The 27035-nt window shown below is 44.6% G+C and overlaps 1 protein-coding gene across 1 annotated transcript in view; it reads left to right on the top strand.

Moving 5' to 3' along the window:
• The first annotated feature begins 11695 nt into the window (after positions 1-11695).
• Positions 11696-27035, top strand: part of LOC139756207 (probable glutamate receptor) — a 35647-nt gene continuing 20307 nt past the window's right edge. Inside the window, exons 1-6 of the mRNA XM_071675371.1 lie at positions 11696-12731; positions 21295-21465; positions 22949-23154; positions 24648-24763; positions 25727-25832; positions 26444-26556. Coding sequence (XP_071531472.1) covers positions 12638-12731; positions 21295-21465; positions 22949-23154; positions 24648-24763; positions 25727-25832; positions 26444-26556 — 806 coding nt within the window. The 5' untranslated portion in view covers positions 11696-12637. The remainder of the gene's footprint in view (positions 12732-21294; positions 21466-22948; positions 23155-24647; positions 24764-25726; positions 25833-26443; positions 26557-27035) is intronic.

Genomic DNA, 27035 nt, shown 5'->3' with positions numbered 1-27035 from the left:
GCCGCCACCCGCCACTGAAAGTAACATCACGGTGGCTCTACTACCCCCGCCGCTGGTGACTGCTTCGGGCAAGCACAGCGTTGCCATGTGCTCTCTCTCGTTTTCTGCTCCCACCACCCTATATCGATATAACTTTCGGATATTGCTTTTAAGGGATTGATTTTATCATTGAGCCCCATCGGCATAGATGAAAGAGGGATGGAATTTGATTAAACTCAATGCAGAAGATTTATAGAAAGTGATGTTTTGAACGAGGATTTTACAGTGTGAGTGGCAACAGTGTAGAATAGACTTGGTCAGCCAAGCAATCATCAAGAGCGTCCATTATTCCCAGGACAAACACACGCTCAAATGTAAAAGGTAGCTAAGTGTTCAGGGTTTCTGAGAACGTGCTTGCCACGTAGTTAACTACACACTGGCCTTCCATGAGGATAGTTCGCATGTCCTATGACTTAGATGTTTTCATCCTGAGAAGGTAAAAAGTGAATTGATCGCATGTACTTTTGTTTTCTTAAATCATAAAGTTTTATTCAACACTGATAAACTAGGGAATAAGAAGTTTGCTGTAGTACACTATTACTGCAGTTCATCATTTCCTCGAGATGGAGGAAGAGGTTTATAGAACTTTGTCTTCTCTTTACAGTCCAGCCATAAGTTATGATGGTGATTATCGTTATTGTGGTAATTTGTTTATTAATCAGGGATCGTTGGCAAGACGTTTCATCGAAGGGTCTGCACAGGAGTCGTGCAAGAGGAGGCCAGCGTGGCATAGTACTTGCGTTCCTCCCTTTTCGCCAAAGTTGTTAACTCTTGGTATAATTAACATCAGGACCACGACCGTAGGACCCTTGAATGATGAGTGACCTTAACCTGACCTCTAAGGTCGAGATCAAAGATTCCCCGCTATCATACCCTACGACCTTACCAGCCGCACTCAAGAAATTAAGAGCAACGTTAGGACTGGCTGGCTTCGTCAGGAATTATTCAGTCTCCTTCGCTGGTCATTAGTTAAGTTTTATGGCCAGAAAATGTACCCGTCCTTTACTTGTGCATTCTTCGCTCGGCTTACCTCAGGACTCAGGGCAGCCACTGAGAACACAGTCAGTCACCAAACACCAGTCCATCATGTGTCACCACAGTCGAACCACCAGAACCCCCAAAATCAATCACCGCGAATGGACTCTCAGTCGAACAGATGCGACACTTAACCCAGAGACCTTAATTAAAGTCAGCCACTGTGATCTCACAGTCAACCACCAGATAAGATTTACAATCCTCCTCTTTATTTAACTCTTTTTGTGTAGTAGATGAAGGAACACAAGTCCTCAGGACTAAAAAAAAGATTATCTGTCCTCTATTTAAATAATAAAAAAAGGGAAACATACTCTCACGTGTGGAAGAATGGACATTGGTCTGTGAGTTACTGTTACAGATGTTCACACCCCAACTGGAGGCATTCTCTGATAAAAGAATCTTCCAACAATGATTTTGTTTAAGATTTTCACGTCTCTGTTATTTTCCACGGATGGAACTCAGAGTAATTGCATGTCTTCCAGTAGTACATTAAGTATTGATACGCTTCTACAATGCCGGTTTGCACTGGGAAAGTGCATTCCGTTTGGATTATAGCGGCTGAATACCTAACATTCAGCCATTATAGTTATTAGTTAATAATTTATAATCGCCCGGAAGTCACACGAGCACTCCCCGGTTCAGGAGACGTTTAAAGTTTGACGAAAGTTTATATCAACCGGTATTTTACCTCTGTCATCAGAGGCTGGAGCCAGTAATCGGAAGAAGGTAACCTTCACAATAAATGGTATTATCCTCCGTAGATGAGAAGAGAAATATTCTCTTTAGTCGGGAAATATTCCCTTAATACATCGATTTTTAAAGAGTTCTATTGTGGTGCTTTGAAGAAACGATTATATATATATATATATATATATATATATATATATATATATATATATATATATATATATATATAATGTGAGTGTGTGTCTGTGTGTGAATTTTCCTCTGGAACGTTGGCAACGTACCTGCTTCCTGCACCACCTTGAGTTGGCAACTGTTGGTCGTCTGTGCCGCGTGAGTGACCCGCCTTATTTGAGGAAGATCAAGTCACTGAATGATAGATTGCCTCCACATTCAGCGAGAGAAAAGAACAAGTCCATTAGATAGTAGTTGAGGTGGCTGATAACGGATTCATGTAATAGAGAAGTGATTTATGAGCAAGTGAATGATCTTGTGTAACCTTTGAGAAAGTGTCGGAATTAGAAATGCTGGATTTTAGGCTTTTTTCTAACGTTGAAGGTAGCAAGGATACCTTAAGAAGTTAGGTGTGTATTTTCCCTGTTTGCAAGCCTCCCTCTGCAGGAGCTAACAGACGAGGGCCAGAAGGGCTAGTACCCTTTCAATAAGGGTATGTGGTCTCAGACGAAAGTGTTTCTCCTGCAGCCGCTTTTGGCCAGATATTCGAGCAGATGTTGTTTAATAAGGCTGTAGGGTAAGTCCAGTGATGATAAACAGATAGGTAGATAATAGGTGAAAATATTTTGACGTCACTGCGACTTTTAAATTAAACCGTCACCATTCACCAGGCATATGTGAGTGATGGGGTACAAGGAATGATTAACTAGAGAAAGCGTACGTTAGATTCATTGGTTAGAGGTTAGAGAAAAAAAAAAGGGTCTTTTCCAGAGGAAAATTAGCAAGAAATGATTATCTTCCAGGAGGTAAACACTGGAGAGATGTTAGTGGCCGTCTTGACACTAATTCCACCAGAAGTAGAATGGATGGATGTTAAGGCAGTGGGTCAGGGGTGGATGGGTATTAAGGCAGTAGGTCAGAGGGGTCGGGTGTTAAGGGCGTGGATCGATGGGCGTGTGATGCAAGGGGGACGCCAGGTGTGTGAGCGAAGCGGCAGGAAGGTGGTTGGGAGGTGTCCGGGAAGGGAAGGTGTGGGAGGAGGGGTTCGTGTAGTAGATGAATTTTAAGATAGATAAGACCTTGGTAGTCGGTGAATTGACACACGTAATGAGGAAATGGGTCGATGAATAAGTTTGGCTTATGGGTGAGGACGTTGAGCCACGGGGGTTAATGGAGGTTAATTTTTTTTTCTTCTTTTTTTTTTAAGTGAAAAAGAAAAACTAGTTAGTCGGCCATATCGAAGAAAACGAAAGTTATTTTTGTGTGGCGTTTAAGTAAGTACAGAAAACGGTCAGGTGAGTCGGAATGGTCATTGTGGGTGGGGAGACTCTCCTAACATCTTATCGTTTACATTTCTTTTTCATACGAATATGTTATGAAATTAGTCGCGAACACAAAGAGAGAGAGAGAGAGAGAGAGAGAGAGAGAGAGAGAGAGAGAGAGAGAGAGAGAGAGAGAGAGAGGCGTTGCAGCCATGAGTGTGCGACGTAGAGAGCGGGCTGACGGAAGCTGCCTCTCCTCCCGGGCTGGAGATGCCACCTGCTAAATGCGTTACAAGCCTGACCCTTATGTGAGGATGGGAAGCCATAGAACGCCCTGTACTTCTTCTGTATATATATATATATATATATATATATATATATATATATATATATATATATATATATATATATATATTATTTTGCTTTGTCGCTGTCTCCCGCGTTTGCGAGGTATATATATATATATATATATATATATATATATATATATATATATATATATATATATATATATATGCTATTGTATTACTATGTGTGTATATGATATTTGCGTATATAAAGGCATTCATTACTTCGTCATGTGGGCGAGGAGTTGGTAAACGCTGGGAAACCATTTGTGATTACACAAGGAAATACTGGCGTCGGTCGACCCTCGGTAATGTTTTCATGCTACTGTGGGTCATGGAGAGACAGACAAAGCTCATTCCGTACCATGACGTTCATTATTATTCATTGTTAGTGGGAGTGTTTGCCTCATTACTCTTGCAACGTTGACCTCTGACTATACACTCATGAAAGAGTCTGGCTTATACACACTTTGCCTGCGTCCCAAGCAAACACATTACGCGCACGTAATCAGTGCACAGGAAATGTGTTATATTTTCATTTTCATTGTTTTCCGCCATTGGCCATGTGAAGGTGGGATTTTGGGTAATTCAAATGACGATGATATTATATATATATATATATATATATATATATATATATATATATATATATATATATATATATATATATATATATATTTAAAAGATCATTCATTTTAGATAAATAGTTACTTTTGTCTAAAATCACAACAGTGTGTGTGTGTGTGTGTGTGTGTGTGTGTGTGTGTGTGATACTTAAATTGTCGAGTGTGTAAATATTCCTGTGTGTACGGTGTCTGAATATATCACCTTTCCTGAAGTTGGTATCCTTTATCTGTTCTGAGGCTCGAGTGTAATTTGTAGGGAGAAATGTCGAACTACTGAAAAGTTTTTATCCTTATGATTAATATTGTAATATTGCTAGACTCATAGTTAATGGCATGTGGGATGCGGGACTTTAGGGTTCGTTGTATGCGTAAGTCTTGCAATGTTATCTTGCGTTTTATATTGTGATCTTTTAGATTATTATTATTTTTTTTCGATTTTGAGACAGTTGTGTGAGCCTGACTTCGCTTGCTCTACTTTGTGAGAAAGAGTGAGCATGTTGATGCACAGGTGTATTCATCGTCACACCTCTATAAGTTTTGGAGTCGAGAGAGGCTGTGATGTTTTGAATGGTGTTGATGAATTCGTCCCGAACTGAGAGATTTTTGTTGTTTTTTTTTGTTTTTGTTTTTGACGTTATTAATCTAGTTATTGTACATGACACTGAATTCTTTTGAGAAGTGAATGTTATGCTTTGTTAAGTATATGATTATTATGTATTTGTGGGTACTGCATCTGGATATGCTTATGGAATATACATACATACATATATATATATATATATATATATATATATATATATATATATATATATATATATATATATATATATATATATATATTTATATATATATATATATATATATATATATATATATATATATATATATATATATATATATATATATATATATATGTGTGTGTGTGTGTGTGTGTGTGTGTATGTGTGTGTGTGTACTCCCAGTACTTTCGTGGAAGGCATCATTCCTTTTAGCAGTGTCCATGCACTTACAACTTGCATGTCGAGTGTAATGTGTGTGTGTGTGTGTGTGTGTGTGTGTGTGTGTGTGTGTGTGTGTGTAAAGCAGAGTGTTTAGATAACGCTAAGTGTTTTCAGTGTGGCACGAAAAGTGGGTGAAATGCGCAGCATTTACCGCATGTATGATTTGTTTTAACTTTATATTAACCGACATGTTGCGAGTAAGTACACGCCCTAATCATGGTCAGGTCATATGATACTCAGGTAAAGTGTGAGAATAACACTGAAGTGACCAGAGCTCCTCAGGTGTTCTTACACGTGACCTTCTGATGTAGGAAGATTGTGTGGAGGAGGGAGAGACGAAGGAAGGAGAAGTATTCCCTGTTCGAGGAAAAGTGGTCTCCTGGGTGCCATGCGTAGCCACCGATACTACCAATCAGGAAGTGGTGGTCTCCTGGGTGCCATGCGTAGCCACCGATACCACCAATCAGGTAATGGTGGCTTCCTGGGTGCCATGCGTAGCTTCCTCTACACATTACCCGGCCGCAAGTCTGCGCCCAAACTTGTAAGAAGTTCAGCTTCTCATTCCGAGTTTTGATTTGTTTTCCAAAGTTCGCGAAGGAAGACGGAAATTCGGCTGTACTAAGATATTTCAAATTACCTCTGGGTATCTTATTTACTTGTGACTGTAATTACTCTTCAGGTGGAAGGGGAATTCAGCACGGGAATCTAGAGGGTTTGTATGTACAGGCATCGACAGCAGTAGTCTGTACCCATAGACCTGGGAGATGGTATGTGGCATCGGACGCCGAGTCGCTGTGGACCAAACTTGGAAAGGCTGATATACCTACCAGGAAGGTCCCTTACTAACGCCGGCAAACGTCTACAGCAAGTTCCATATGAGATGTGCCTCGAGCCTCGACACTCGCACCACAAGACGACTCGCATCACCAGGGCCTCACCAGCCTTACGAACTGTTTCCAGAATGTCAAAAGGCTTTCAGTTTCTCTCGTTAATGCAGAGACGGAAACGGGGGAGCAGAATTCCTCACACCCGTGTCTTCCCACTGACGCATGCATGCCCTCATGCAAGAACAGGAACCGCAGCCTAGCTACGCTGGCGAGGTCGCATGACTGAAACGAGAGAGCTATTTTGATTCCGTTGTATCTGATGGATTACAGCGTGTGTGTGTGTGTGTGTGTGTGTGTGTGTGTGTGTGTGTGTGTGGTGAGGTTTGCTTATGGAAGTGTGGACACATCAGGAGGGCAAACGACGTGAGGCATAAGCTGGATCACCTGTTGAATCGTGGGAGAGCAGTTAAATCAGCAACAGAAACTTCCGTCAACCTAAGTATCTTGAGATAAGCAGTGGAGGTCAGTTCTAGCTACCGCCATTAGTACTGAGCCTATAAATAATTTCTTCTTCCATTGACATTCAGAATCTTACGTAGTTCACAATGATTTATTCGGCGTATGTGAAAAAAAAGAACATATATCGCAGTGGATGTGTACGGTCACTGTGTTGGAACGTCATATGTGAAAATATTTCGAATTTGGATTGAGTAATGGACGGCCAAGAGAGGAGGTAGCCGGGGATAGGGTTGGGGTAGTCAGGAAGTGCAGCACAGGAAAGGACAGTAGGATGAGGGATGGGGTCCAGGAAGTACAGCAGGGGGAGGGAAAAAAAGGTTTTAGTATGTTGCTGTAGTAGACGAGTGTGGCCGACCGAGATGGGGCAGCAGCAGGAAAGTCTGTCTGGCTCTCCCAACTGCCAGGGTTAGGGAGAGAGAGAGAGAGAGAGAGAGAGAGAGAGAGAGAGAGAGAGAGAGAGAGAGACAGAGAGAGAGACAGAGACAGAGACAGAGTAAAATAGCATTTGGTGCTGTGTTTGGTTTACATTTGAATGCAAAAAAATCCGAAAAAAAAGAAAAAAAAAGATAGATGGTACTAGGAAAGCTTAGAGGCGAGTGACCCAATAAATGAATGGATGAAATGACTGTGAATGTCACAGTTATTTTAGAACCATGTCGGATGTTATGATATTTGTCAGTTTTGGAATTTCGTCCATACTTCTAAACTTTGCACACACACACACACACACACACACACACACACACACACACACACACACACACACACACACATACGCACATACAATCACAAAATCACACGCAGGTAAATGTAATATGCCAATGGTGATTTTAAAGTCATTGGATACGCCACAGTTCACAAAGTAAAATACATGGTCATTAAAACTTTAAACCTCCCACTCTCGTGTGATATTCATGATTGTCATATTTTCAGGATTTTTTATTGACCTAAAAAGAATGTATACATACTGTATACTTTCGTGTTGTATCCCGATTTTTGTATAGTTATTCATAACCTAAACACTCGGTGACATATTGGTCAGCTAATATTTGTGTTGGTTGGTTTTTATGGGTTTTCCTTCTCTCCTGTTGATCTGGGTTCGACGAGAAGCACTTCGTCTGTTGAGTCTGTCTGCCTGTATCTCTGTCTGTTGACCACCAGGGTGTGGTGCGTATGTGCACGTGAGGGGAAAAGTAAGTCTTTTTTACATGAGGAAAGACAGTTAACAGAAGACCTGATGGTCTATGACGAGGTTGTGTAGGAGGATTATAATTAGTAAATTAAGATCCTGTATATATATATATATATATATATATATATATATATATATATATATATATATATATATATATATATATATATGTATGTATGTATATGTGTGTGTGTGTGTGTGTGTGTGTGTGAGCTGGGATGGTGATTAAACACATGGTAGAGCTTTTAAGTTTTATTCTTCCAACGTGTCGGCCGTGCGCGAAAGCCTTATTCGTAGAAACTGAGTAATACACAAAGACACAAGCCTTTATAGTCCCTGTAAGGGAGTGTTGCCTCGCCGCGTTTCTTGTCTTCAGCCGACCGTGTTCCACATTCCCCTTCCATGTACCCCTGCTATCTGGGGAACACACACACACACACACACACACACACTACTTTTGATTAGATGCTAAGGCTTCTCATCCTCGAGCATCCGCGCATGCATTTACAAGACCTCAAGTCAGACTGCCCGGAAACTGGACTCGGATGTAAAACTTAACCTCGAGACGTGGACGCTGAGGATTGCGCGAACGCTCTTCCTCCGCTCCGCCGGGACGAACTAGAAATAACACAGAACGGGAAAGTTCCAGAAGACAGAAAACAGTGGATGAACTAGAAGGAAATGGAGAGGGAGGAAGAGAGGAACAATAACGAATGAAAGAAGAGAACCTCATAACGAATAAGAAGTAGTGATAAAGAGATGATGAAATCTCACCGGAGCATACAGAATGAATGACAAAGTAATATATAGTATGGAACAGAGTCTGAAAAAAAGTTTATAATCATACGTGAATAAAGCAGTGTTAAAGATCATCTGAGATTTTACCTTCAAGAGCAGATGTGAAGAAAAGAAAAAAAAGTTCCCGGGAAAATAGTTAATCGTAACTGATCTATTCAATTCAACATCCAATAACAAAAGACTTGGAAAAGACGGTTGGAAAAATGTTTAATCGTTTTCACGGAAGCGGGACCAAAGTAAGGCAATAAGGAGACTCATAAGCTCAGCGCCAGGCGTGAGTGGAATCCGAGCAATTTGCTTGAAAAGGATAAAGATGGCAGCGAGAAAACCAGTGAGATGATTATCGATGAGACGAAAATAGCGAGGCAGAAACTCGCAACATGACACTTTCCACCATGTCATTTCGAAAGATCTGTATCTCTGATAAAATAGCATAGACCAGTTAACTCTCGACATTACGCGTGACCAATGTATTTGAGAGGGCGATTCAAACTCTTTGGAAACACTTGATTAATGGCATTTATATGATTGAAGACTCTTATGGCTCTGTATCAGATTAAAGCACGTTCACTACAAGATTACAAAACTAGTGTACGGAAGGGACTGGATACATAGAATACAAAAACTACAGACACTTCAGAAATGCAGGTTAAACTGAGGGAATTAAAACACCTGAGCTGCTATGAAAAGATATTAAAGATGCTGCAAGAGCACAGTCTGAAAGAAGAACAGAGAGATATGTAACTTATATACGTGATATCACAACTTATATACGTGGCTGTAGATAATAAAAGAAGTGAAACAAAGCCACACATGACTGATTGAAAAAAATAAGTAATGTATGAGATGGAACAGATTACAAATAAGAATGATTACATCAGCAAGTATTGCTGGGATATCATTACAAGACACCGTACAATTACATACATATGAGCGCTTGGTAAGATGGTTAGCTAGACTCCTCAGTGTTCCACCGTCTCTCTCTCTCTCTCTGTCTCTCTCTCTCTCTCTCTCTCTCTCTCTCTCTCTCTCTCTCTCTCTCTCTCTCTCTCTCTCTCTCTCTCTCTCTCTCTCTCTTCTCTCTCTCTCTCTCTCTCTCTCTCTCTCCCCCGGGATCAACATCGAAACCTTTAAAAGAATGTTTGACGTATGATTAGATAAAGTACCGGATCAACCAAGAAGTGATTACGGAGAAAGAATTGTAGTGGTGGAAGACAACAGCATTGTAAGTCAAGGAAGATATGCGGCGAGCGCTACGCGACAGCCATGACTTTTTAAGGCACAATTTCGCCGTCGGTGCATACAGAGGTCACATGGGGGTCTCTTGTCAGACTCTTCATCTTTGTTGTACTGAGCGCTGCGTTGATGTCCTTGGCCGCACTTGCTCGAACTTTGTTTGTTTGGACCGTAGTTGTTCATGCGTCCATGTCCTCGATCGTATTTGGTGTAGCGTTGGTTTCCTCGGCCGAGCGAGGGCTGGCCCTCCCTCACTGGGTTACTCAGGGGTTGGTGGTGGTGGCGGTTGTGGGTGGCGGCGTTGGCCTTGCGGCTGGTGATGAGGGTCAGTACACGTTGGTGCCCCGCTTGGTCTATACACACGCACACACACACCCCCTCCAGAAGTGACGGGGACCATCCCCCGGACGACCTCTCGTTCCTCGTTCGTCTGTCTCCCAAGACCAACTACCCGTACCTCCACCTCCTCCTTGTCCTCCTGCTAACTGCTGCCACACCTTCTGCCTCAGCTATAAACGAACCAGTTGTAGACGCCACAGCTGCCATCTCACCACCACGTCCGCTGTGCCGTGATCCCAACACCGCTGATGTTACTGCCAATCGCTGCTTGTCACAGCTGCCTTCGTGCGTGCCATTACCACCAGATCACACACACCCACTGAAGATACTGCCTGCTACTGCTGTCACAACTGCCGTGCATGCTCGTGCCACCACTGTGATACTACCAACTGTTGGTGGCGCAACTACCATCATCATTACTTCTCTGCTGCCAACCACTGGTCGTGCTACCGAGCACGACTGAAGCGATTGCCACCACACTTACCACTACCAACGCTGATGCCTCTTAACAAACACTATTGCCGGAAGCATCACTTACACCATTACCACCATTACTGATGCTGCTTCCACAGTCACCGCAAAATCGGTTCTGCCACTTCCATTACTGATTTTCCACCACCTATTGCCACTTTTACCGTTACCATCACCACTGTCACTACCATCAGTCATTTCCACCGTGGCAATCTTGATCATCACTCCTGCTGTTATATACTCTGCCTTCACTGCCAACATTGCTGTCATTCCCACCATTATCACCATTACCTTTCGCTAATGCTGCTTCCACCACTCAGGCCACTGTCGTAACAACTTGCTACCGCTACTGCCCACTTTTATAACAACCACCATTTACTACCATTACCATTACATCCTGTCAGCCTCACTGCCATCATCGCTGCTGCTACAACCAGCATTGTCTGCCACCCCACCTCCACTGCCTCTGTAACCACAGCTACCAGCATCAGTAGTCCACCTACCACCACGGCCGCAACTACCAACACAGCCATCCATAATCACTTCATTGTACCAGGAACCGCTAACATTACCAGTGGTGCTCATTCTGTTGCTACCACTAGTAGTAACACAGCCGTTACTGCTGCTTTTCATACTGCTGTGTTTTAGCTCTTTTTTTGTGCTTCAGCAACAACAACCATTACAACTATTACTACTACTGCTACTACCACATGAGACTACCGTCACTGGGTTACTAGCGCTACTATTCCACCACCGTAACCACCATCGGACGCTGCCAGTGTCTCGTGCACTTAGTGTTGGTTGAATCTACCTGGAATGCGACGGTGCAGCCCCTTGGCCATGACGTGACGACCGCCTGAACAGACAGTACGACTTTTGGGCGTGATGGCGTGACCTGAATCTCACGATCAGATCAAAGGCTGAGCCATCATGATTAAGGGCCGTACTGTCATGCGCTCCGGAGTTGAACATTCGCACACACACACACACACACACACACACACACAAACATTGCTTATCCAGGTTCTGGAAATATGTCCATTCACTTTGCAGGTTCCGTGGACTAAGACACTCCCCCCGTCCAGAGGCTCCCAGTGGATAAGAGATTACGAAGAATAATATCATTTCCCCTCACAGTTCTAGCGATGACTCTGTAGCAAGTGAGGATTATCTCGTGGGTGCGTCGGGAATATGATGAGTGGAGGCGGGGTCGTCACCACCACCGGACTTTTGGGAATGGTCAAGACGAGGGCCGTGGGTGAGAGAGCAGACCGATGTGGACGTTCAGTGGTGAGGGGGAACAGTCGACCGTGGACGACCGCGAGCAGTGGTTCGAGCAGCGAACTAGTGAGAGCGGTCGCTGCGACGCACCTAACTGGCGAGGAGTATATTCACCGTGGAACACTGAACTAGCGTGGATATGCAGTGAGGAAAAGTGCACTAGCCTGGATATTCAGTGGAGAATACTGAACTAGCGTGGATATTCAGTGTGGAAAAGTGCACTAGCCTGGATATTCAGTGGAGAACAGTGATCTAGCGTGGATATTCAGTAGGGAAAAGTGCACTGGCCTGGATATTCATTGGAGAGCAGTGAACTAGCGTGGATATTTAGTGTGAAGCATTGAACTGGCTGAATTTCACTGTAAGACAGTGAACTAGCTTAGATATTCAGTTTGAAAGTGAACGAGCGTGGATATTCAGTGTAAAGCAATGCACTAAAGAGTATATTCAGTGTAAAAGAAGTGAATTAGCGTAGATATTCAGTGTGAAAATGAACTATAAGTGTACGTTCATTGTGAAAATGAGCTGGAGTGGATATTGTGAGTGAAGCAATGAACTAGCGTGGATATATCCTGTGTAAAATAGAGAACTACCGTTGCTATTCTGATACAATCAACTGCCATGTATATTGAGTTTGGGAATTAATTATCGCGGATAGTCAGTGTGAAGGACTGAGCTAGCGAGGATATTCAGTGTGAAGCAGTGAACCAGGAAAGATGGTCACTGTGAGAGAACGAACTAGCGCAGATCATTGTGGGGGAGTTGACCAGCGAGGATGTTCCCTGTGAAGGATCGGGCGACTGAAGATGGCCACTTGCAGGCGGTTGGCACGGACGCCGGCGGTGATGGCCCTGGTGGCCACAGTCGTGGTGGCCCGGGCCGCCCCCACCACGCGGATAGGTAAGACCCCCGAACACCCACCGCCCAGCGGAGGTTGGGCCCAGTGGCTTGGAAATTGGCTCCATTTGTTCTCAAGGTGTTGCTGGAGGCTCTGGTCTCGGTGTTACCTTCCCTCATGGTGGCACACGACACCCCGACGCTGTTATCTGGGTGTAGGAAGGCGTGCTTCTCGATGCCATTCAGCGAGACATTCAGAGAACAGGTCCTTTAAATCGTTAATGTTGATCATGGCTGGAGATGGCTTCAGCTCTTTAAGTGCAATGTGCACGCACGTGTAAATCGTGTATGACGCACTCAACACTGGCTCACACACACACACACACACACACACACACACACACACACACACACACACACACACCTGGCTGTATGAGGCCAATAACGGGTATGAATCGTGATGGAGTAGAGGAAGACGATTGTTTTCTTGTGAGAGATTTGTCTCTCTGAGAGGTGGTTCCTTTCATCGGGCTAATGGCCTCCATCCCTTAATCTTATGGTGCATCGAGAGGGAGGAAGTTTGGGGGGCTACTTCCTCCACAGTGTGTTTTGATAATACCAGCAGCAGCCGTAGCATTGCCCTGTTTTTAAACCCATCCCGTCTCCCTGTTCCTTGTGGAATAGATCAGATATTGTGGCATCATCTGTCATAAGTGTTACATGAATTCCTCTAATATTCCCAGGTCGTTGGCTCTGAGTGTCAGGTTATTACCGTAAGTGATTGATCTCTGCAAAACAGCCCAGTTAAGGGTCGTCATGCATGTAATGTTGTTTGCTCCCACGGCGTTTGTTACGATTTGTGTTTCTGTTGAAAAGAGATTAGATTTTGTGACCCACGGTTTTAGCTGTTCCAGTTTCCTTGTAGTAAGTTCCACCTGGATGGTATGAGGTGCTGGAGTTCTGCATGTGAATACGTTGCCTTCGCAGAGGACGTGTTATTCGCAGTGCGGAGGGTGACCGCGATTGCCTGGTGTGTGAGGGAGGACCGTGTTCCTCGTGGTACCAGTGATGACAGGACGGGCATGGTGGTGGTGGTGCGATGGCTCGTGTGATCGTCCGTGTATCTGGCGGAGTCCTCCTGCAGTCTTGCCTGAGGTACAGCTCCTCATATAACCCAGTAGGAAGCTAGCGTTAAATGTAGTCGGGGTTTTAAGGTTACCCTCCTGCAGGACCAGAAATCACAGGCACTCTTCGAACTTGAACTTATATAGTTATACAGATACAGGTGGATATGAAGCATATATATATATATATATATATATATATATATATATATATATACATTCTAGAAGAGGCTCCAACTTACTAGTGTTATTGGTACAGTTGATAGATAACATGAGTGCGCTTTACGATCTTTGAAGGTCCGGGTACAGGAAAAGAATCTTTCTTCAGCACATCAGCGTCATTGCAGTTGTTACGAAGTTCATGAATTCATGAGGCACAGGGACCTGAGATCGGTGATACAAGTGCACTTTGTTACGTGGTGTTGTCGTGTGCTCTCACACGCCACATGACATAATTTACACAAGAGTCGTAACTGCTCTAGGACTCCGTGCTGCGTGATACGTATATCTGTATCCCAATTTTATTGTAACTATTACAGTATCACAGTAATGTAGCTGTTCTTAGTGGCGTGGATTAAATGTGTAACGTCTCTTTCATCTTTTTTCTTCCATGTGGACGAGGTATTGTGTCTCTCCCATCTTCCCTGTTCTGTGAGTCTGAACAAGACATTGCCTCTTATTTCCCAATTTCTTAAGGTTTGATGATGTGTTATGCCTTGTATTTTGCGTTCCTCGGGTGTGGACCAGAAGTTATCATGTTTCCCCCGTGTCCCTGTACGTGGTGCTTGGACCATCTGCCGATTGTCCCATACCTTACGTCCCCAGTGTCTGTTGTTGCCTGCCACGCTCTGCATTGCCTGCCACACGTAGTCACAATCCTGCAGCTCTCGGTACGACGCGTCGTAGTCGATTACTCACCTGTAGCTGCTTTATACGACCGCGTGGACTAACGTGTCCTGTAAACCCCGGGGTGTATTGTAGTTCTTCCTGGGACTGCCCTTGTGTTGTGAGTACGACCACCCTCCCACATCCAGTATTCGTACAAACCACAACACACGACATGTATCACCAATAGTGATGACGTCAGACAAAAGGGCTGATCGTTCTGTGCAGACGATGTATATATATGTATATATATATATATATATATATATATATATATATATATATATATATATATATATATATATATATATATATCACCACCATCAGCAGCAGCGTTAGGTACGACGGAATGCCAGGAGGTACCTCAGACCTCAGTATACATTTTGCAGCCAAGGTCATGACAAGAGCACGAACATAGACATTTAAGGACGAGACTGCCTCAGAACCAATACATCCACCACCTAGCGCCGCCTTGTTAAAACACCCCCCCCCCTCTGTTCCTCCCCTTTCCCTCACAGCCCCTGCTCACCGCCTGAGTTGTCATAGGTCAGAAATGACGCCAGTTATCACATTAACACCATTACCAGGAAAGATAATCTCTCATACGCACAGATTCGTCCCTGCAACAGACAACTGGCGCTGCTGGTAATGCTATGGTTGTGACAGGTACTGACGGCTCTCACGGTGAGCTGGGACTTAAAAAAGTCAACAGTTAGGTTTCGACACTCCAGGCTGAACTGGATGCCATCCTTATAGGTTTCGACACTCCAGGCTGAACTGGATGCCATCCTTGTAGGTTTCGACACTCCAGGCTGAACTGGATGCTATCCTTATAGGTTTCGACACTCCAGACTGAACTGGATGCTATCCTTATAGCCCTTCCTTAAACATGTTTTCATCACTCCAGAGTGGTTAATGTTATCGTTAAGCGCGTCACTTTCCTCACTAATTTCATTAAACTCCTTATAATATCATTGAAGTATATTCGTATCTAAAGGACGACGCACGTAACGCTAAATGACCCATGATGGATTTAGAATCCCGTTTCCTCTGGATTCCCTCACGTATCGGGCTCAGTATGCACACAAGGTCGATGAATGAACAAAAAACTGATACCTCGAGGCATGACGTTCATCACCCCTTGGGTCTATTTGCGAGTAACCTTAAAACATGAGGAAAGAACAGAGACAGAAAAAAAAAAAGCTTTTAAACTTTAGTTGAAGTGAAGTCACTACAAGCAGGTCCATCCGCGGTCATAATGTCATGCAAGATGACACATCAGTACGTATGGTCTCGGGATCACCTCGCTTGTTGCATGCCTCAGGTTGTGCAATAGATACTCGTGGGAGCTTAACTCTCCTGTTGACCAGCTGCCGACTTTGCCTGCAAGGCTGCTCCCACACTCCGTAGCATTATGTACACCGGACTGTTGTAAGATAAGTGAGCTCAAGAGATGATTCTTGCCAAACGTTACAAGACGTATGAGCAACTATGTCATGTTTGCATGTCGTAAATGGTTCGCTTTGTTGTGTATTTTACTTCATAATCCAGCCACTGTTGCTCAGGTTCTGTAAAACAGTTCACTTACCTCATGGTGTAAATTACTGTAAAAGAAAATCACTCAGGACTACCTAATTCATGGCAAGATTATTCCCACATTGTAATTTGTAATATACTTCAGTCATGGAGGTCCATGATGCCCTAGATCTACGCTCTACACATTTTGTATCCTCTTATGTGCCACTGTCTACAGCGTGGGTAGGAGTTCACAACAGAATTGCCGTTCTTGCAACAAAAATAAGACAAGATGTCTTTATTGTGTAATTGCATAGATGATACAAAACTAAAGTCTTTTTACAGCTAGAAGTTCAGTTCAAGGTTAGAAAGTATAAGAATTATGAAATATGATATAAAAGGAAAAAAGAAAAACGAGCTAACTGATAACTCTATTCATGTAGAGGGCCACACAGATGTGATGTGGGTTTGACATACCTCGAGGCACCCAACAATTCCTGAGTGTTTACAAAGTTATGCAAATATAGACGTATATGTGACAAGTTGTATAGGTGGGCCGAGGGCCTCCTGTACAACAGGTCTCTGCCGTACAAAAAAAAAAAAAATACTCTATAGGATGGTTCGCTACCCCTGTGGAGAGTGGAATAATACATGAACTGGGTCACAGAGGTAAGCCTGAGGGCTCCACGTATTCAGTACACAAGACGCACATAAATTACCTGATGGGTCAGTGTCAGGGGAGAGGAACATTGGACAATAGCCACAAACGATGGGTAGTGCCAGTATATCTGGAGTCTTTAGAAAACGTAGGTTCATTGTTATATCCGCAAAGGTGATACTTGAAAAGAGTAAAAATTTTTTTTTAAGGCCTGAAAATAAGCAGTCGATTAAAAAGAAATATTCTTGATTCATCAGTGGAATTTCTTTGTATATATATATATATATATATATATATATATATATTTCTTATCCACAGGGAAATGAAGCACGATAAGTTCCCAAGTGCACTTTCGTGTAATGATCACATCATCAGGGGAGATACAAGAAAGAAATGTAACAGTCAGTTGATATACAGCGAAGAGACGTAGCTAGGACGCCATTTGGTAAATAAGTGATTGAAGAAGTTTGGAGAGGAGCGAGTCTTCAGTTTTACCTTATTCTTGTATCATCTGGTGTCGTCAGCTGATGGTTAGGAGTGGTTGCAGACCAAACGTATCCAGCCCGTGGCGTGTCCTGGTCGTAAGAATGCCGAAGCCTTTGGAATATTTACCGTGGAAGTTCCGGGGAATCAGCGTGTCTCAGAATATACCACTGTTTTGCTTGGGGGGGAGTGGGGGGGTCTAGGTAAAGAGTGCCACGGTCTCTTACATAAACTACCGCCGGTTTCGCGTGCCGCAACGACCATATATTATACTTCTGGCAGACCAGTTGCTCCTCAGCCTTGCTTGACTAGCTGGCTGAATGCAAGTGAAACCATAATTATCATTCTTGATCGTTGACTGGGGGGGGGGGGGGATTATGTGGAGGTGTTGACTTTGGGGAGGGGTTGGGGGAGAGAGAGGCGGGTTTTGAAGAGGTGTAAACAAATGCAGGATGGATTTACTTGGGTGGATTCCCGGAAGTGACTTAAAGGTTATGAAAATAAGAGGGAAAAAAAAGAATATTATGAGGGTCATAAAGATTCGGCCGCAATCACGATGGTTCATTGTCATTCATTCAGTTGCATGTTTGTTCAGTGTAAGGCGGGGAGTGGACGAGTCAGGGTTGGTGGAGGGGGAGCTCGGAGTGGCTCAGCAATTTATCCCTCGTGCGTACTGGAACAATGTCTCGGTGCTGAAGGGAAGGTCACCTCATATCATAACACAGGGACCCGGCAGCCTCACCCGCTCAGTCGCAGAGACTCTGGCAGATACGTCTAGGTTGCAGGGTCCTCATTACCCTACCTTAACCCCCCTCCCTTCCCACACACACACACACACACACACACATACACACACACTATGATGACCCTGAAATGTAATCGTCACCGGGCTTTTGAAATTTCCTCGACAAAAAGTTTCTTTGATGTTCAGATGGAAATTACCTGAATCTAATGATCATATTGTGATGGAGTTGCATTCTTTTTCCACGTGAAGCATTTTGTTCCGTTCTAAAACATCATTCATTAACTTAACTCATCTAGTACGTTTTTGCTAACGTACTATCATTATTTGGCATCCTTACATAGCCTCCAACGGTATATGGAATATATATATATATATATATATATATATATATATATATATATATATATATATATATATATATATATATACATATATATTATCCCTGGGGATAGAGGAGAAAGAATACTTCCCACGTATTCCCTGCGTGTCGTAGAAGGCGACAAAAAAGGGAGGGAGCGGGGGGCTGGAAATCCTCCCCTCTTGTTTTTTTTTTTTAATTTTCCAAAAGAAAGAACAGAGAAGGGGGCCAGGTGAGGATGTTCCCTCAGAGGCCCACTCCTTAACGCTACCTTGCTAATGCGGGAAATGGCGAATAGTTTGAAAGAAAGAAATATATATATATATATATATATATATATATATATATATATATATATATATATATATATATATATATATATACATCACATGGAAGACGTGAAGTTGGTTATGATTTTAACATAAGCTGCCAGCGGACGGTTTAGAGTTTCTTCGAACGCTAGTCCTTTAAGAGACAACACCGATCCCTCACATTGCACATTGATACGTAATTTCTCGGAAGTTTGAAAGCGGTTCACCCGCCACTCACGAACCAGTGAAGGTTATCGCTGTAATTACATAATTTTTTAATCTTTCTCTTGTGATCGGTTGGGGGTTGGGCGGGTGCACCAGACCAGTGGATCGCCTTAGCCGTGATCGACGTCGGGTTAAACTCTTAATGCATGACGCTTCGGCCCTCGAGCACGACGCCGGTAAGACCCTTCTTAGTCAGGCCATCGTGCCCATGAGGTCATACCGTCGTGCTGCAGAGTTGCATGGCATTTCTCATGAGTCGTACCGTGCTGCAGGGTTGCATCGCCTTGCTCATGTGTCGTACCGTCGTGCTGCAGGGTTGCATGGCCGTGTTCATGGGGTCGTACCGTCGTGCTGCAGGGTTGCATCGCCTTGCTCATGTGTCGTACTGTCGTGCTGCAGGGTTACATGGCCGTGTTCATGGGGTTGTACCGTTGTGCTGCAGGGGTTGCATCGTCGTGCTCGGTGGCTGAACTGTCGCTCTCCGGGATCACAACCGTCGTGCTGCAGAGTTGCATGGCCTTTCTCATGAATCGTACCGTGCTGCAGGGTTGCATCGCCTTGCTCATGTGTCGTACCGTCGTGCTGCAGGGTTGCATCGCCTTGCTCATGTGTCGTACCGTCGTGCTGCAGGGTTGCATCGCCTTGCTCATGTGTCGTACCGTCGTGCTGCAGGGTTGCATGGCCGTGTTCATGGGGTCGTACCGTCGTGCTGCAGGGTTGCATCGCCTTGCTCATGTGTCGTACCGTCGTGCTGCAGGGTTGCATCGCCTTGCTCATGTGTCATACCGTCGTGCTGCAGGGTTGCATCGCCTTGCTCATGTGTCGTACCGTCGTGCTGCAGGGTTGCATCGCCTTGCTCATGTGTCGTACCGTCGTGCTGCAGGGTTGCATGGCCGTGTTCATGGGGTCGTACCGTCGTGCTGCAGGGTTGCATCGCCTTGCTCATGTGTCGTACCGTCGTGCTGCAGGGTTGCATGGCCGTGTTCATGGGTCGTACCGTCGTGCTGCAGGGTTACATCGCCTTGCTCATGTGTCGTACCGTCGTGCTGCAGGGTTGCATCGCCTTGCTCATGCGTCGTACCGTCGTGCTGCAGGGTTGCATGGCCGTGTTCATGGGGTCGTACCGTCGTGCTGCAGGGTTGCATCGCCTTGCTCATGTGTCGTACCGTCGTGCTGCAGGGTTACATGGCCGTGTTCATGGGTCGTACCGTCGTGCTGCAGGGTTACATCGCCTTGCTCATGTGTCGTACCGTCGTGCTGCAGGGTTGCATCGCCTTGCTCATGCGTCGTACCGTCGTGCTGCAGGGTTGCATGGCCGTGTTCATGGGGTCGTACCGTCGTGCTGCAGGGTTGCATCGCCTTGCTCATGTGTCGTACCGTCGTGCTGCAGGGTTACATGGCCGTGTTCATGGGGTCGTACCGTCGTGCTGCAGGGTTACATGGCCGTGTTCATGGAGTCGTACCGTCGTGCTGCAGGGGTTGCATCGTCGTGCTCGGTGGCTGAACTGTCGCTCTCCGGGATCACAACGTGGTCGTGCTCGGAGGGGTTGATGTAACTACATGGTGCCTTTGATATTGTGAGTGATGTATGCAGTATATTTGTTCATCAGTACGGATATGCTGTGCTAGGCCCATTAGGGCCCCCGTTTTCCTTTGATATTATGATACACTCTCGTTGTCTGGGGAAAACAATTCTTCATTTAAACATGAAAGAGCCTTATTTGCATCCTTAAAAAAAGAGAGAGAGAAAAAAAAAGGATCAAGCAAACAATTCATTTGTTTATATCGCCCGCGGGGTTATGTGTGATATGTTAAGTGAGTTGGTTTTAAAAATTACTCTTTTTCTTCTGCAAAAACTAGATTAATTACTTGTCTCTGTTTTTTTGTTTTTTTTTAATTTTAATGTTAAAAGTTCCGGTATCCACAGTGTGCGGGGAGTGATGTTTGTGAAGATTACATAATTTCTGGCCGTAATTTACGGTAGCTGTATGCTGTCAGTGGTGCTATGAAATTCTGTTTGTGTGTGTGTGTGTGTGTGTGTGTGTGTGTGTGCATTATGTACTTGTGTGTGTGTGTGTGTGTGTAGATTTTTTTAAGTGTGTGTGTATGTGATAGCTTTTATGTCACTGTTTCTAAATTTTGAAAGGTTTATGAAGTATTGTACAGGGCGCCCATACTGTCTCGTCATCTCTTTGTAGACTTTGTGTATATATACATGACGTATTACCGATGCATCATATGTGATTGAGTCAAGGTGTGGGTTAGTTAGCGATGGTAGCATATCCTTAATTGCTATTTTTTTTGTTATCATGCGTCCGGCAGCGGTGGTGCACGATGAATGGTACCAGAGTGGGGGACATCGGTACAGCGACGTCATGACGTGGACAGTGCTGCGGGAGGCCCAAACCGTCCTGCCTTCCCTGGTCTTCACCACCCACTACTTCGACCCCAGCTCCCCACATCGCCACCAGCTCCACGACCTCCTGTTCAACTGTGAGTGTCTACCAGAACAGATAACCATCGTTATGGACCACCAGATCTTCTTTCTGTCTTACCCATGTCCTCCCATATCCTCCAAAAGAGACTATCTTCCTCAGCGTTCTCCTTAGCCACCTCGAAATCTTCAAGGGTATCCACCTCAGGTGTGTTTAACCTTCCACACCCCTCGCCACATCTCCCCATGCCCTCCTGAGCGCCTGTTAGTCTGGCCTCACGGATGCCTTAACTCCCAACTTTAACTCCTGTTTACCCTTTCGTCCTTTATGTTACCTGTCTTACCGTCACACCCTCACGGTCAGCCAAGAACCTGTCTTTCATGTCCTAATTGTCAGCCATGAATCAGCCTTTTACATTCTCCTTGTCTTCTGTGTGCCTCCGTCTTCACATCCTCATTGTGTCCTGTGAGTATGTCATCCTTCACACCCTCACTGGTGTCATTTGAGTGTGTTCCACTTCACACTTATAGTCTCTCCTTGAATGTGTCCTTCACGTCCTTATTATCTTCTGTATGTGTGTCCTTCACACACTTATCTCCTGTGTGGGTGTGTCCATCTCACCACCCATATTGTTTGCTGTGAGCCTGCGGCACAGTCACCCCCCATTATATGAGAGTTTTAGCCGTTGTCCTGTAAACCCTCAGTGTCACCTCTGTTCTCCGCTCATGTCAGCTGTGTGTCTGAATCTCACCCGCCCTCATCCCCCGGAAGAGAGTCTCATCGGCAACACCCTCATTGGTGGTGAGGTCGATGTGTCCTTCAGACTCATTGTCAGGTCGTTCATTCTTGGCTCCACCTCTATACTATGAGGTTGTCCTCCTACCCATCCTCGCTCCTGGACCGTGCATGGTGCTGCTGGCTATTCATTGTGTGGTTGTGTTGCAAGTGGTCCTGTATATATCACGGGTATTTATTTATGTACCGCCGAACTCTCCTCTAACCCACCATTGTATAGCCAGCCCGGTATTCTTTCGAAGTTTCATTCAGGATTCAGCTGGCCTGAGCAACTGCTGTATAACTGTGTTTATGGTGTGATGTATTGCTCGTAGCAAATGAATGTATTATACAATATCCATACTAACGTACGGTATTATCTTGTTTACAGAATTCCAGTAACCACAGTTATATCTCATGTATGTTTATTGCACTATACATCTATTTTTTTCTCTCTGTTTCTGCCTTGCAAACACTGGGTTCCTGTATCCATAATCCATTGGGCCAGGACGGTGACACGACCTTCAGCTGTAATAGCCCTGCCCTTAACATGGCCCATAAGCTTAGCCTGGCCATCTCATCTAAGGGTCACACCGTCGTGCTCAAGGGTCATGTCCTGGAGTCTTAAGGACATACTGGATCGTAAACTGGCCCTTCTGTAGGGCCATCCACTCTGGTTTCCACACTGAGCCGTCTAAAGTCCTCATCTTTTTTGATTCTCACCATATGCTCGCTAACGACGGACGGGGTTACTGCGTTCCCGGCAGCCACGCGGACGTGGGCGGCCCTGGTGGTGTTGGGCGGGTGCCGGGTGCAGCGGGCGGTAGCGCGGGCGGAGGAGGAGGAGCAGCAGCAGCGAGAGGAGGAGGCTGAGCGGAGGACGGAGCAGCCTCCCGTGCTGTATGTGTCGTCAGAGCCCTGCCGGGACTTCCCCCAACATGGGGAAAACACCGTCATTCTCGCCGACTACCCGGTAACACGCACCCCACGCTGCTGAGTATCACGCACTCACCCCTCCGTGACACGCACCCACTCAGTCACTAACAGGCATGGAAGAACACACACACTCACTCTCCTCAAGTAACTCACAGAGTAATCAGTGCACATCACGGTGTGGAAGCGAATTTAACCATTATCCTACTATCCGACAAGGAAACGCTTGCCAATTGGCGTCATTAGCTATATGTCAGGAACAGGATGCCTTGTGTGGAGCTCTTAAGTTAGACAAGTGTGGAGAGAGTTCATATATATATATATATATATATATATATATATATATATATATATATATATATATATATATATATTTCATTTATTATACTTTGTCGCTGTCCCCCGCGTTAGCGAGGTAGCGCAAGGAAACAGACGAAAGAATGGCCCCAACCCACCCACATACACATGTATATACATACACGTCCACACACGCACATATACATACCTATACATCTTAACGTATACATATATATACAAACAAAGACATATACACATATACATAATTCATACTTGCGTCCTTTATTCATTTCCCTCGTCACCCCGCAACTCATGAAATGACACCCCACTCCTCCCCCCTCACGCGCGAAAGGTAGCGCTAGGAAAAGACAACAAAGGCCACATTTGTTCACACTGTCTCTAGCTGTCATGTATAATGTACCGAAACCACAGCTCCCTCTCCACATTCAGGCCCCACAAAACTTTCCATGGTTTACCTCAGACGCTTCACATGCCTTGGTTCAATCCATTGACAGCACTTCGACCCAGGTATACCAAATCGTTCCAATTCACTCTATTCCTTGCACGCCTTTCACCCTCCTGCATGTTCAGGCCCCGATCGCTCAAAATCTTTTTCACTTCATCCTTCCACCTCCCTCCAGTTTGGTCTCCCATTCCTCCTCGTTCCCTCCACCTCTGACACACATCCTTTTGTCAGTCTTTCCTCGCTCATTCTCTCCATGTGACCAAACCATTTCAATACACCCCCATATATATATATATATATTTTTTTTAATTTTCCAAAAGAGGGAACAGAGAATTGCGCCAGGTGAGGGTATTCCCTCAAAGGCCCAGTCCTCTGTTCTTAACGCTACCTCGCTAATGCGGGAAATGGCGAATAGTTTGAAAGAAAGAAAAGATATATATATATATATATATATATATATATATATATATATATATATATATATATATGTGTGTGTATAGTGTGTGTGTGTGTGTGTGTGTGTGTGTGTGTGTGTGTGTGAAGTTTATGATTACCTACTGTTATTATCATCTATCTGGCCCTAAGTTGCTTATCGTACGACGCTACGATTTCTTTTGGATATGGTAGCCTAGCCACTGATCTTACTGACCCAAAAAGGACACGTCGTCATATCCAAGGGTCGTACAGTCTTTTCTTTTAACGAGGTCGTTCCGTCGTGTTGAAGGGTCGTGCTGTCGTACTCACAATGTGGTTTCATCTTCCCCCCGCAGGTGAGCAAAAGGTTTATCTGCCTGACGTGGCTCCTGCGTGTGTGGCTGACGACCACCCTCTACCTCTCCGCCCACTCCCGTCTCCGCCGTGCTCAGCCCTCAAGCGGCACCTTCCTGTGAGTACCAACACACACACACACACACACACACACACACACACCATTTCCTGACTAGTGAAAATGAAAATAGAATAATAATGTTTTACATTTTAGATTACTGTTTGCATTATTAATTAGTTAACGTTTATTGCAGCTCTACAAAGACCTACCTATACACTTACCCTTCACAGCAGGAACCTATTGAACCCGACGGTGTGGCCCTTTATCGTAGGAGACTGGCCTCTGCCCTGATCCCTAAGGCCTTGTCAGGGCAAAGCATTGACATTAGGGGGTCATACCGCATATTATGCTGGCACGCTTGAGCAACTGAAGGTGCGCCACAAGACTTAGAAATGTTACGTAGACTTCACCCTCGCGTAGACCTCACCATAAGTTGTATGGAGTAAGAAAATAGCAGTAATGATCGTCTGTCTACGCACTATAACTCAGTCCAAGTAGCACCTCGAATCTCCCATCCTGCTCCTCCCCATTGATGTCCGATGGACGTGTGTTTTCGTAATGTAGAGTTATATCGGCACACGAAGTCGGTAAAGAATTATCATCATGTCGGATGATTTTTTTTATACGGGAAGATGATTACGCTGTGTAGTAGTTATCCTCCCGGCCACGGCAACACACATAATGTCAGTTAGATTCTAGATAGATGGGTAACAACTCGCGTGTTCATAAGAAAACCCTAACACCTGGACGTAACTTTGACCATAAACTCTGTATTCTAACCCCCCACTTTGCCGGTGGTGATGGATGCACGGCATAATGACCGGCCACGGGGACTGTGCAGCGATATGGTGATGGCCCGTATCTCGTGCTATTGTTCTGGTCCGCCCGTGCTTGAGGTGCTGGTTCACATAGCTTCATGTAGCCATGTAGGAGTTATGACGTCATGTGACATTATTGGTAGTCAGCACAGTCAAAAAAAAATATGTTGCCCAGAGTTCTGATCCTGGCTGGTCCTGACAGGGCGGAGGAGGAGATGTACGAGTGTGCCAGAGGGGACGACGAGCCAAGCCAGAACTCCCTCCATCACATGCTGCAGGGCCGCACCCTCACCATCGTCACCATCCACGTGAGCATCACACATCCTTCTCCTCCTCTTCCTCCTCCTCTTCTTTCTCCTCCTCCTCTTCCTCCTCCCCCTTCTCCTATGACTCTGTTAACTTTCTGCCGGTAAGCTTTTTATTGTCACTATGTTTGTCTCTCTTTGTATGAGTTATGTATCTCTGTTAAATTAAGTAGCTGTTCGTGTCTCGGATTATTTAAGTGTATCTGTTAGTCATGAGTGTGCGTCGCGCGCCCGTAATGACCTATTTGCATTGTAAAGGGAGGGAGTTTTACACATGTGTAGCCACATCTATTGAGCGGTGTGTGTCTGTTTGTGTGTATGTGCATTTGTTTAATTGTAGGTTATGGGGATAAAAGAAGAAAATTTTACACTCGAGTTGCTTTGTATGTTGACCTTGCATATATGTACTATGTCTTTGCTCATGTGTGTATCTACCCAGCCCCCACCCTAAACCAGGTTACCCACCTATTGACCAGTCCCGAGGGGAGGATGAACAGCTAGAATGCCTGTGGGCCAGCTTTCCCCGCCCATGTGAATTAGCTCAGTAACTCTGGTGAATGTCTCCCTGTATCTGTAACTTGAGGAGTAAGTGACTCTGGTGTTTGTGTTTACAGCGTCCGCCCTTCACGTTCATCAGTCGTGGGGAGGACGGCAGCGTGGACACTGACACCGCCAGCGGCATGGACATAGACATCCTCAACCTCCTGCAGCGTCGCCTGGGCTTCACGTGGGTCCTGCTGCATCCTTCACATTGTCCAGTTAACCATGCATGTCTAGCAACCCATATATAAATATATATATATATATATATATATATATATATATATATATATATATATATATATATATAAATATATAGGGGAGGCGTTGTGTGTGAGGTGTACTGCATAGTTTGAGACGTTACTCTTGCCTGATGGACCATCTCAGAATGTCAAATGAAATTTTAAGGAGCAGTAGCACTTGTGTGGAAATTGAAACCTTTGAATTTTTTTTTTCATCCTTGGAGCATATGATTAGATTGAATGGAAGGATGTGTGTGAGAGCAAGTTGAGTGGCTGTACACAGCTTGGTCTATCCCACGTGAATGGGAAGAGGATATATATGTGTGTGTGTATATATATATATATATATATATATATATATATATATATATATATATATATATATATATATATATATTTATACATGTTCGCCTTGTCCCGCGTT

This window comes from Panulirus ornatus, chromosome 21, assembly GCF_036320965.1.
Source record: "Panulirus ornatus isolate Po-2019 chromosome 21, ASM3632096v1, whole genome shotgun sequence".
NCBI lineage: Eukaryota > Metazoa > Arthropoda > Malacostraca > Decapoda > Palinuridae > Panulirus > Panulirus ornatus.
The sequence above is the reverse complement of the archived record's forward strand: the minus strand, read 5'-3'. Positions and strand labels throughout refer to the sequence as shown.